At 43.2% G+C, this 13205-nt stretch overlaps 1 protein-coding gene across 2 annotated transcripts; it reads right to left on the bottom strand.

Annotated features, from left to right (window-relative positions):
- Nucleotides 1–2316: 2316 nt before the first annotated feature.
- CYSRT1 (cysteine rich tail 1) lies at nucleotides 2317–4907 on the bottom strand. Of its 2 annotated transcripts, none has more exons than XM_074289027.1 (2): nucleotides 4706–4907; nucleotides 2317–3918 (listed from the first exon to the last, which is right to left on the bottom strand). In XM_074289027.1, exon 2 carries the CDS (start codon nucleotides 3853–3855, stop codon nucleotides 3448–3450), a length of 408 nt encoding a protein of 135 aa, XP_074145128.1. In that variant the 5' UTR covers nucleotides 3856–3918; nucleotides 4706–4907; the 3' UTR covers nucleotides 2317–3447. The 2 variants fall into 2 exon arrangements, with proteins under 2 accessions (XP_074145128.1, XP_074145127.1); XM_074289026.1 differs by having other exon boundaries at nucleotides 2317–3915; nucleotides 4706–4818.
- Between the last annotated feature and the right edge of the window lie 8298 nt (nucleotides 4908–13205).

The following is a 13205-nucleotide window of genomic DNA, read 5'->3' as shown; positions in this document are numbered from 1 at the left end:
AGATGATAACTATTACTGATCCCTCTCTCCTTTTCTCCATCTGTTCACTTTCCTCTCTACTTCTGCCTTTTCCCCTTTAAGATGCAGTTCAAGGCCCACCACCATGCAGGAGTCAAGGGAGATTTCATGATTCCCTTCCTCTCCTGAAGCTCACTGTACTCTGTTCAAAATTAAATCCCAAACTGTCCTAGTAATGTTTCACATGAGTGATTTCTCAGAAAAACCATAATCTCCTGTGTCTCTCCATGTTTCTGAGTAGTGACATTTGTAACAACCCCACAGAGGATTTGGTAACTCATCTGTTGGGCGCATGGATACACTAGGGGTACCTTCCCTAAGAAAAATACTGAATTTGAAATTTTAAAAATCTGGGTTATTTTTTATTTGTTTAGTTTTTATTTCTTGTGTTTTTCCCCCTTTTGGTTTAATTTTCTTGCACAATGTGACAAATATGAAAATATGTTTAAAGGGATTGTACATATTTAGCCTATGTGGGATTGCTTGTTGTCTTGGGAGCAGGGAGGGAAAAAAGGAGAAAGAAAAATTTGAAGGGGCAGCTAGGTGGCGCAGTGGATAAAGCACCAGCCTTGAATTCAGGAGGACCTGAGTTCAAATATGGTCTCAGACACTTAACACTTCCTAGCTGTGTGACTGTGGGCAAGTCACTTAACTCCAGGCTCAAAAAAAAAAAAAAAAAGAAAGAAAGAAAAATTTGGAGCATAAAGATTTTGAGGAATGGATGCTGAAGGCTATCTCTACATGTGTTTGTTTTGGGTTTTTTTCTTTTCTTTTTTTTTTTTTGCTGAGGCATTTGGCATTAGGTGATTTGCCCAGGGTCACACAGCTAGGAAGTGTTAAGTGTCTGAGGCCAGATTTGAACTCAGGTTCTCCTTACTTTAGGGTTGGTGTTCTATCCACTGCACTACCTAGTTGCCCCTTCTACATGTGTTTGGAAAGATAAAATACTATTGAGAAAAAAAAAATCTGGGTTCTGCTACCAACACTTCATTTCACTTTTCTCAGGCCTCTGTCTATAAAATGAGGATTCAATTAGATGATCTCTAAGGTTTCTTTCAACCTTTCAAAGTGGGTTCTAGTCCACTCTGGTAGGAATGAAAGGAATGAGGGTGGGAACTAGAGAGGGCCTGAAGTCAGGCCTGGTAATAATAGGTGGGGCAAGGATGTTGGAGAATAGGTGGGACCACTTGACTGTAGGGTCAGAGGAAACCAAAGTTTCGGTGGAAACTGAGAAATCCTTCCCCACCCAGGCTGAGGATTTACAAGATGAATCACTGACCTAGCCATGTGCTACTCTGGCTTCTGCACCTTTAGTCCTTCAACCTTTGTTTGCTCACTAATTCCTGTTCGTTCTTACCATTAGGAAACCTCAAAACCTCATGACCTTAAATGTGAAAGCTTCTTTCCAAAACTCAACTCCCTCAAAAGTCTTCTAAGACCAACCTATGTTCTGGGAGGACTGAGGCCTCTGGTCTGTACTGTCTTATGGTCCCTTGTGAGTCTGTCCCTCCATTCAAGTGTTCTTCGTCCACATTCATATGCCAGATTTTAGACACTGTCCCACTACTTCTTAATGGTAGATGGTTGGTCGGGAGCTTAGTTCATTACTGAGACTACGGCTGAGAGACAGGTCATGAGGTTTGGCCAAAGGTAATATAATCAAGGGGTCAGGGCAGAGACCTGGGGAGAAGGGGAGATGGATATGGACAGGGTCCCTCCTCAAAGCATCTATTAGCCAGGCAACTATAGGAGAGAAGTGGTGGCTGAGAGTTGTGTGGGGCCTGAATTGCTGCCCCCTTGATGTCCACATCAAGACATGAGGCAGAATTGTTCATCTCCTCAGTCTGCCTGTAGATTCAGGCTGGTCTAGCCCTAGGCAAAGGGGAAACAAGGTGAAAGGGTAGGCAAAGAGGAATGTGATGGTATAGTGGAGAATGTGGGACTTAGAATCAGGAAAAAGGGGTTTGATTTTCAGCTCAATAATTTCAGATACTAACAATGTGGGCTAGTCACAATACCTCAAAATGTAAGTTTTCTTACCTTTAAAATGGAAATATCTGTTTTACTCTATAGGGCTGTTATGAGACAAGCCCATTGCATGCTTTAAAGTGCTATGCAAATGTGAGCTATATTTGTCAAACCCAAGAATCCCTTCCTCTCTGGCCATAGACACAATTCTTACAAGTTTCTAAGCTTCAAGTAAACCTTTCCAGACCCTAGACCCCAAACCCAGCCCTTCCAAGCTTTATATGGTCTCTGGATAATCACAGCAAAGCAGTGCTGAAGACAGAGCTGAACAAATTATTTAGGTTTATTGTCAAAGGAACAACAGAGGTAACTGCTGAAGTGAGAAGTCCCTGGGGCTGGCCATTGATGTAGCTGCCTTAGTCCCAGGGGAGGTAGGGGATGAGTTGATTGGACTCAAGTTGAGCTGTGTGAGGACAGAAATCATTCCCGTTGAACCTCATCACTGGTTCAGAATTCTAATAGGTAAAGAGTGGGTAGTAATGGGTATCATCAGGGCTGATGGCTTGCTCTAGACCTGTGAGGCTTTCAATACGCACAGGGTTAGGCTGCCATAATCCTGAAGAGAGATTTGAATATTTTCCTCCATTTTAGGTAGTAATCTTTCCTCTCCAAATCTTGTTTTCTGATTCCCTAGCATCCCCCTCCAACAAACTCCTCACAAAAGCTCTCCCACCCTTGGACTCTTATCAAACTCTTATAACAATGTATTCATGTTTAGGTATTAGACAGGACATTAACAAGTTGGAGGAGGCAGCCTGGCCTAGAAACCATGATATACTATGAACAGCCCAAGTAACGAGGTATGTTTACCACAGAGAATAATCCTGGAGAGACATGATAGATGAACAGCTGTGATGGGGAAGAGGGATCAGACTTGTTTTACTTGGTCCAAAGGCTAGAATTAAAATCAATGCATGGAATTTATAGCAAGATATATGTCCATTCAATGTAAGGGAAAACTTTTGAATAAGCAGTCTCAGTTAAAGGCACAATGGGCTCCTGTAGCAGGTGGCGAGCTTCTGGCCACTGGCAATTTTTAGCAGTGATTATATACCCATTTATCAAAGCTATCACAGAATCCTGTTCAGGTACAAGTTGGACTCTATGATCTCTCTGGTTCATTTGAGTTCAGAAATTCTGCGATTCCTGGGCTCCAGGTTCTGCCCAGGTCTCTGTTCTGTCATGATTGATGACTTGGGAAAGAAGATAGGATAATTCAGTCCTAATGATTTTGGCCTCTGTCCTGAGCTCCACTTCCTTTGGCCAGAGGTGCCTCGATGCCATCCAAGAGGGAGCCACCCAGAGTGAGATGTGCCTCCTTATCCCCAAATGACAACAAGCCCAGCTGCATCCGGCCTGGGGCTCCTTTGGTGTGGGTTCCCCTGGAGTAGGAGTTCAGAGCTAGGAGACTACACAGCAACACCGGTGGCAGCGGCAGCAGCGGGGGCAGCGGCAACACTGGCAGCAGGGGCAGCAGCAGCAGTGATGGGCGATGTCGTCTCCTCGCCGCACGGGTGGGACTGTAGTGTAAGTGGGCTCTGTGGTCCCTGATGTCTGCTGGGGGCCCGAGTAAGGATTCCCTGGCTGTTGCCAAGGCGCTTGGGTCTGAGTTTGAGACCCTCCTTTGGCTTCTTCCTGGGTCCACCCGCCCCCTGGCAGGGAGTAAGCGGGTGCAGGGCTAGGTCTGGCCCCAGGGTATGGAGTGTCCTGGCTTTGTTCCAACTGCTGCTCTAGGTCTGGGCGAAGGTGGGCTCGGGGGATGTTAATGCTGGTGTATGGATTCTTCACCACAGATTCAAGGGGGTCCATGGAGCTGCTGGGAATTGGCAGGGAAGGAGGGAGGGAGGAAGGGAGGAGTTTGATCTGCCCCTGCTGAGGAAGGACACAAATATTTACCCAGTATAGAGGGGGGAAGGGCAGCCAGACCAGAGCTTCCCAGGGCTCCAGACAGACCTAAAAGGATCCAAATTGCTCACCAAGCGGTCCCAGCCCCAACCACAGCCTTGGCTCTTCCAGTAGAACCATTCAGCCTTGTAAGACAGAGCATGTAAGAATCTGAGTATACAAGTGTATGTCTGGAACCATGTGTGTGATTGTAATACGAACATATGTGTGTTAAATCTGGACAATACAAGTGTGAGAGTGGGATAGCTTGTGTGACAGAATAGGATATGTGAGGATGGCCACATGCAAATGTGATCATGTATGAATTAGAAAATATATGAACAGTGTTCCCCAAAACTTCAAGCTTTGCTCTCTGTCTATGGAACAAGGTTCTATAGGAAAGTCAGAGATGAGAGCTAGGAATCTGGGGAATGGATCGACTAAAAATGGGATGAAATCCTGCACTGGACAGTCAGCGAACGGAGCATCTGGTTCCTCACTAGAGATAATCTGTTCCCCCTCCCTTCCTGCACCCCAGGCAGGTGGGGTCTACACAGAGAGGAGTTTCCAGCGGCCAAGGTAGAGTTTGTTCTTGACCTGAAATTTCCTCCAGTCCCCGAGTCCCGGTGTCCCCATATCACTCACCTGAGGCAGAAATATTGTAGAGAGAGAAAACACAGCCACCCTGTTCCCAGAGCTTAGCAACCCCAGGGATGCCCCAAGCACCTGGCCTGCGTCCCAGGGAGGGCAAACAGAGACAAGCTCAGGAACCTACCTTCTGTTGAAACAGGCAAGTGTTTGGTGTGGGTCCTGTCCCGTGTGTCACTCTGGGACCAGGATGGGTGTCTGCTGAGCCCAACTCCCTGGGCCTCCTCCTTTTTCCTTTGGGGGAGGGCAGGGGAGGTCCTGGGAGGGGTTGGCCCAGGGTGGAGCTGAGCAAGCCCTGTGGGTGCAGGAGTCTCAGGAAGAGTTGGGGGGCTCAGGTGGGTTCTGAGAGATCCTTTTCCTCTTGGGTTTTGCCAATCCTTACCCCCAGCTGTCCTTTCGGACAGGAGCGTTTCCCTGTGCCAGTGCCTGGTACAGTGGGCTCAGCACCAAAGGGTTTCCTGCCTTCCCTTCCTAGACTCTGGTGACCCAGAGCGCTGGCTCACTTGTGTGGCATCTCTTGCCCCTCCCAGACATGCCATTCTCTGTCATTCCGTGACCCGGGAGCCCACCCAGCTAGCTCCCCTAGGTGGAGGAGACGAATGAATGAGGCTTAGCCAGCCAGACGGGGATGGGAGAGGCCCTTTGGGGAGGAGAACCGGAAGGAGAAGAATGGAGGGGGAGAAGGGAAAGAAGGGAAGGAATCAGACAAGGAAACAAGGCCTTCCTTAGGAGTTACAGAGCGGAGCCTCTCCTGCCAGGAAGGCTGGTTCAGGAGAGGCACGGGCTTCCGGAAGCCTCGCTTGTTTTTTTCTCCAGGTCTTCTCCCTTGGTTTGGAGAAAGACAAGATGTCAATAGGAAAGCCATCCAGAAAACAGGGAGGATCCCCCCCAACGAGATGTTCCAAGCAGACCAGTTCTCTAGGAAGAGTCATCTCCAGCCTGGCCTGGGCCCGGGGGTTGGCCCCAAGGTTGACCTTAGGGTCAAGAAATCAGGCCCAAGGGTTGGGGAGGAGGGAGATAGAGCCCCGAGGCGGGAGGAGTCAGTTTCGGGTCAGTCAGGGTCAGAGGGATGAGCCCCTTTCGGATTGGGGACTAACTAGTCCCTTAAATCCTTCTAAGCTCCAAATTCAAGTCTTCCTCGGGAGGTGAGGGAGAAGGAAGGGGGGGGAAGTCACTCCGAGGCTGAGGGTCAGGGTCAGAGGGGCAGCCCCAGGATCATTCTCGCTGTTCTAGGGTCGGGAGGGAATCTGCCCAAAGCTTAGGAACGACATACAGGGACGGAGAGGAAGCGCAGCCCGGGCTGGTTTGTCCGGGAGCAGAGGGGTGCGTGGGAGCCCGTTTGGGGCTGGGGATCCGAAAACTAAATTTCCCTTTGGGGATTTACACTAAAGAACTCGGCCAGGAGGAGGAAGATCCCCTAGTCTAAGGGAGACACACCGAAAATTCTCCCGGCTTCACCCCGCCCCCAAGGTTTAAACGCCAGTCCTGCATCCCCTCAAAACAGGTACGCTCCGTCCCTGTGCGCTTGCGCAGGAAGAGCGGCGTGACCCGGGCAGAGTCGCCGGGACTGAGACTTCATTCCCCAGCTGCCTCCGCGCATGCAGACTCGCTTTCCCAGAAGCCATTCTATCAAGGACACTTCCCCTTTGCCCTCTTTCCATTTATCCCAGGTTCATCCTACGGATGCTTCCAGCTCTTTCGGACACGAAAAAAATTAGCTAGAAATGTGAAAGATTCGGGGCCTATTTCGTAACTAAAGGGGCGGGGATTACGGGGAAAGGCGGGGCCAATCTTTGATCTCCGAGCGGGAGGGGCCCGCGCCTACCTCCGGCCTCTGGGCAAGCGGGGGCGGGTTCCGCTTGCCTTTGCCGTACCTTGGCACGGTTACTGAGGGTGGGGTTTGGATTCCCGGGAGATCTGCTGCGTGGGAGAAGCAAGCAGACTGGGGTCAGCCTTTGCAGACCCCTTAAAGGTTATTCAAGCGTGGCTTCTTCATTACACCGAGAAGGAAGTCGGTACCAGAGGGGCCTTGCTTCGGGCTGGCCCTTCTGACTATTAAAACTCTCCCCCGCCATGGGAGCCTTACTAGAGCACTGGAGTGAATGAATAAAAACAGCAGTTATTTTAAGCTCCTTTTACGTGCCGGGTGCTGTGCCGGGCCTTGGAGGCGGGAGGGGGGAGGGGAGAATAACAGAGAAGCTTGCATACTCCGTGTGTCTTGCACCTTTCATCTATTCTAGGAATGAAATTTCAGCCTTGTTGAGGTCAACATCTGACCAGAAGGGCCAGCCCGTCAACAATGGGAATGGAGAACATTTTTGTTGTACAATTCGCTTCGGTCTTCGGGGCCCTTATCTCAGTTTGTCTCTTTCCCCAGCCCTCTCCTGTAACCAGTCTGTTGCCGCAGCCTGTCGATTTCACCTTTGCGGTATCTCTCTAATAAGCTCCCTTCTGCAGCTAGAGCTGCGCCCGGAGTCTGAAAGATCTGAATGCAGATCCACCCCCTGGGCAAGCCACTCCGGCTGACTCAGTTCCCGCACCTGTAAAATGGGCTAGGGAAGGAAATGGCAAACCTCTACCAAGAAAACCCCAAATACGGTCAGATCAGACATGACTAAACAAGCTCACTTCTCTGATGCTGCAGGGGGCAGCTTCTAATCAGCTGCTCTGTCTGCCTCTAGTCTGTCCAGTGCGGGACAGTATCAACCACCAAACAGACTGAGGAAGAAAAAGCAAAAAGGGTTTTTTTTACAGTCTTATGGGAAAAGGCATCTCCCACCTGACAAGGTGTTTATGGAGTAAATGGAGTGCAAAGTTAAAATTTCAAAACACAAGATTTAAATACCTTGATGCAGAAGCCCCCACCCCGATTACATTCTGTGTGGAGTTCTAATCCAGAAACAAAAAAATAAATTGCCTTTAAAAGAGATTTAAATGATAATTAGTAAAAGGTGGTAGGAAATAGGACACCTGCAAGTTTTTTTAGCTAACGCTCTATTTGTTATTATAAAGTCTCAAGTCACAATTAAGGTATAGTTTAAGGCTATATTTCCATGAGAGTGTCTTCATCCAGTTGATTCCACACAGTCTTCCACTCACCAAAGTGTTTTCCCTAAAATACAGGTCTGAAAATGTCACCTACTTAGTAAACTCCAGTGGCTTCCTATTGCCTTAGACATCAAATACAAAAATCTTCTATTTGGCATTCACAGCCTTTCATAACCTTCCCCCTCCCTTTATATTCTTAAACTTTACTCATTGAAATTGTCTTTGATTTAGAGACCCTGGTCTCCTTACAATTCTGCAAACAAAATGTTTCATCTCCTGACTGGGGGCTTTTTCTCTGGTTGTACCACCTGCAGAATGCTCTTCCTCCCTTTCTTCCCTGGGTACCTTCAAGTTCTATCTAAAGTCTCCTTTTCTGCAGAAGCCTTTTCCAACTTCCTTTAAATGCTAGTGCACTTAGAAAGGCTCCACATATTGTTGACTGACAATTAACTATACCAGATCCTGAGTAGGTTAAGAACCTGGGGAGTTTAGGCCTCTCCAAAGGAGTATCCTTAAAGACTATCCCTGCCCCTCCTCATTACAGTATCTCCTGCCAGCCTACAAAGAGAACAGGATATATAGAGCAAGTATTAGTTCTCTATCTCTGTCTCTTTGTGTGTATATATTTATAAAATCACACTGAGACTGACTAGATAGCTAATGAGTGCCAGGGGCAGGATCCTGATTATCCCCATTTCCATAGTCACACTTCTGTCCCCTACACACTCAGCATATCTAACTTCCCTCCTCCCAAAGCCCCCCCAATAATCCTGTCTTGCCCTAAGCTCTAGATTTAACAAAAATCAATAAACATTTGTCAAACATCTGTGTAATACTGCCAGATTGCTGGGGGAAACAGGGTGACACAATCACTGTCCTCAAGGAGTTTGCAGTGTAAGAGGGCGGTAAAATACCAACACAACTATAATAAACAATGTTACATGGTGCATAGAAAATTTACAAAATTATTTGTTGGATGAGGTCTGAGGAGAAAGATCTCAGACAAGAAAGGTAAAATGGCATTAGGAACATAATTGTTAGGCAGAAGTGTATCAAGAGAAGCAATAGGGATTCACTAAAGATTTTTGAGCATTGCAGAAATATCACCAGATCTATAGTTAAGACACATTTTCTGCCAATTTTTTCTGTATAAAGAATGTTTTGGATTGAGAAGAGTGGAGGTCAAAAGACAATTAGAAAGCTGTTTCAGTATTCTCAGATAGTGGTGATAAAGGCTGAACCTGGAGAGATGGCAGAATAAAGGAGAAGTGCAGGGATGTGACATAGGTGTGTGGGAGTCACTTTTAAAAGGATTGAAAGATCCAATTGTTTAAATTTCAGTGCAAACATTTATACATTTTTGTTTTGTTGATTATGTAAATTTAAGAAAATGGGCAAATGTTAATAATGAAGATTAAATCTGAAAGTTTATTACATCTTAATTTTTTTTAGAGAGCCAATTTAAAAAAATTTCTCAGTACACACTTGGAAGGAGGGAAAGAATCCAAATACAAATATATTCATTTCAATATTTAAACATTTTTTATTATGGCAAAAGAAATAGAAACTGAGGGGATGTCCAGTCAACTGGGAAATAGCTAAACAAATTATAGTTTATGAATATATGGAATATTCACATACTTTAAGAAATAATGAAAGTGATAGATTCAGAGAAACTTAAGAAAACTTGTATGAACTAATGCATAGTGAATTGAACAGATCCTAGGGAATACTTTATTTAATGACTACAACATTTGTAAAGAAAAACAACTTTGAAATACTTATGAAATCTGATCATTCAGTAACCAACCATGACTGCAGCGGACTAAGGATGAAAAATGTTTCCTTTTGACAAAAAAGTAATGGATCAGAGATGAAAAATTAGACATGTTTTTAGGCATGATCAATATGTAGATCTTTTTTGTGACTATACTAATTTAGCATAAGAGAAGTTTTAGTTTTTATTAAAATGGTGGTGGAAGGGAATACTATAGTGATAGCCCTGCAGAAATAAAGAGAAAGAAAAAAGGAAATGAGGGAGGAAAAGAAAAAGAAAAAAATGTCAATGAAATATTTAAAATATGCAGAAGGAAACAGAAGGCACTTTAGAGGGAAACAGGCAAATTATTTGGTGTTTGTCAAGTTTAGTATCTCAGTCCTTGCTGTTGCACACTGTCTTATACTCTTTCTTAATTAACTTTCTTACTTCCCACAGAAATTAATTCAAATTCTTTGTTCTCAATGACCTTCATCCAAAGGCATGCTAGTGAATGTTTAGCAGTTAAGGGGAAAAAAGGAATGTACATGAAACACTTAAATGTATCTTATTAACATTTTCTCCATTGCTTTTTTAAGTAATAAAACTATAAACCAAGCCTTGATTTGTAGTATTTGTTTATTTCTGAGGTGAAATGCTCAAATTTAGCAAATAGTCCAAATAGTTAAAGCTGGCTTTAGCACGTTGCCTACATCTTTGTTTTTGTCTCTCTCCCTCTGTCTATAAGAAACTTAAGATTCCCTCTTTTGGGAGCTCTCTTCTGCCTAGTTCTATACTTTAAGTAACCTCAACATCATTTGCTCTTCTCTCCTCTTTTCTTTTAGTCTCAGGCCTTTCTTCATGTCAATACCAGTACCACTACATATTCAAGTCCATTTCTCATGTCTCTTCTAGCAAATTGCCCCATAAATTATTCCCTTTCTATCTTCAATTGTTAAACACTCCTTATTCACTGGCTTTTTGCTGGTTGCTTACAAACCTGTCCAGATCACCTCCATCCTTCAAAAATCTTCACTTGATCCTACAATCCCTCAAGCTATCATTCTGTATCTCTTTTCTCTTTTAAATCCTAACTCCTAATAAAAGATGTTTATGCTAATATAGCTGAAGAAATCCAGAATAAGATGGTAATGTCCCAACAAATACAGGTAGAACCTCAGATAAATAAAAACAAAAACAAAAACAACTTCCTTTCCCAAGGACTAAATGAGTACCTGGAAGAAATGTAGCTATAGATACAAAATAGAATAGTTGGGAGGAAAAAATGGCAAGGAAAATTAATGCCCTGAATTTCATCTTATTAGATTCATGCTCTAGCCTGTTAAGGTCTTTTTGGTTCCTGACTGTCATCCATTATGTCAGCTAATTCTTCTATCTTTGTGTCATCTGCCAACTTAATAAGCTTGGCATTAGATAGTACACATCTTTCTTTTTCACATGTAAATATACCTCCATTTTTTTTTCATCTCACATCACTTCTCCACTCCTTACAATCTGGTTTCTGAATCCATCACTCAGCCAAAATTTCTCTTTTCTTTTTGGCTCCTTTCTTCTTAGACTCCTTACTATTAACTTCACAGCCATGTGTATGTTCACTGGCTCTTCAATTCTCCAAACACGAACCATGATTAAATAAAACCAATCTACTCTCATATGACCCCCTTTTAGTCCCTGTAGCTTTCTGGACCAAAATATTTTCTCCCTGGATACCACTGCTCAATGTCTATTATTTTCTCCTTTAGATTATAAGCTCTTTGAGATAGAGACTATCCTTTTTATTTGTACTTCTAAAAGTTAGTACAGTGCTTGGTACTTACTATGTGCCATTCTATGTGCCATGGCATATAGAAAGTGATTAATAAATGCTTTTTCATTCATTCATCTATATCTTCACCTAAGCCACTGATAAAAATTTTAAATATCACAGGGCCAAGCATAGATTCTTGGGGATCTGCCAAGTTGACATTGACTATTAATGACTCTTCTTTGAGTCCTGCCATTCAACCACTTTCAAATCCATCCAGTTAAACTATCCTTTAGTCTATATTATTCCATCTTTTCCACAAGAAAAGATACCTTAATTTTCTCACCTCACATTCAATTCTCAAGCCTTTGTGATTTGTCTTCTATCTCAATCACTCACTTCACTCAATCAATCAGATTGTTGTTGGGAAGCAAAGAAAAATATTCTAGTCTCAATTCCAAGATATTTTGTGATGTAAAAGTGATAAAAAATTTATATTCCTTTGGATAGAGCATCTACATATATGTGGTATGATTCCCCAGAGAGAAGAGGGGGGAGATGAGAAAGAAGAAAAGGAGGGAGAGAGGGGAGGAGGAGGAAGAAAATTGGCAGCATTGCCCAACTGGAACTGGCCAATTAGGTCCCCAGTGGGACAGTTACTACTAGTCACTACTAGTAGGGCTTGTAGTTCTTTTCCTACCCATAAGACCAATCCTATTCAGTATCCTTTGCAAAATCATCACACATTCCCCCTCCATTGCCGTGCATGGGCCATCTCCTTTTCATTCTTTTCTACCTTCTCTATCGATTTCATCAGTTTCCAAGAATGTAATTCTTTATGCAGATAATTCCCAGGTCTACTTAAGCTATTCTTATCTTTTTCCTGCTATTGCTTCCCACTAACTTCCTGGCTGTACATCTCCAACTACATGACCACAGACAACTCAAACTCATTATGTCCAAAATACCCTTACTATCTTTCCTCCCAAACTCACTTTTTACTTCTATATTTCTGCTAAGGCTAATGCCATTATTCCAGTCACCCAGATTCAAAATTTAAGAATTGTCAACACCGTGTAGTCACACCTATATAATCAGTTGCTAAATCTTGCTAATTTCTAATCTTTTAACATCTCTCCTAAGCATCCTTTTCTCACTATTTACATCACAACTGTCTCTTTCAGGATCCCATCATTTCTTATTTGGACTATTGGATTATCATTCCAGTTGGTCTCCTAGCATCTAGCCTCTCTCCTCTCCAGTTCATCTCTATACTTGGTAATTGCCAAGTTGATATTCTGAAGGTGAATTTTTGTCCATGATACAGGTGCTGTAGAATTAGACTTAAGAACAAAAATACATTTTTTCCAATATTTGAATATGTTGTCAAACTATTCAAGAAATTGCTAACAGTACTTTCTCCCCAAACCTAAAATAAAAATACCTGCTTCAGCACTTGTGTAAAAATCTAACATAACTGCAATAAGTTTATAATTTTAACAGACAATACCAATGTATTCTTTAGCTTTGATAGTATACATGCCATCAATTTATAGTGGGTAAAATTAACTAAACCATGCAGTGAAAAGAGCTTTTTTTTCGAAGTAAAAAAAAAAAATCTGAATTTGGAATAAGAAAATTCAAATCCTCATTCAGTTATGACCCGTCTTACTTTAAGGAACTCCCTTAACTTCTCAGTGCCTCAGTTTACTTCTCTGTAAAATGAAAAGTTGGATTAGGTCATTGCTAAAATTCCTTCCATAACTAAATATACGACCTAATAAATTTCATGAATTTCTCCAAGCACTTTTGCCCTGGAATGGGAGCAAAAAGGCAAAACAAAACAAAATTTAAAAATCAGATGTTGAGAGTTACCCAGAAAAGGAGAATATCAGGGAGACAAAAGGTCTTTGGAGAGTATTTAGTTATACATAGAATCAGAGATTGGGTATGGAGGCAAATAAAACAGAAAAGGGATATGAAGTGGGAGAATAAGAAAGGTTCAAGACACTGAAGATTACAAGGATGGAAGAGTATAAATGAGAGCAAGAAAGCTAG

This window comes from Sminthopsis crassicaudata, chromosome 2, assembly GCF_048593235.1.
Source record: "Sminthopsis crassicaudata isolate SCR6 chromosome 2, ASM4859323v1, whole genome shotgun sequence".
In the NCBI taxonomy this organism is placed as follows: domain Eukaryota; kingdom Metazoa; phylum Chordata; class Mammalia; order Dasyuromorphia; family Dasyuridae; genus Sminthopsis; species Sminthopsis crassicaudata.
Note: the sequence above shows the minus strand (reverse complement) of the source record. Positions and strands in the feature narration are given on the sequence as shown.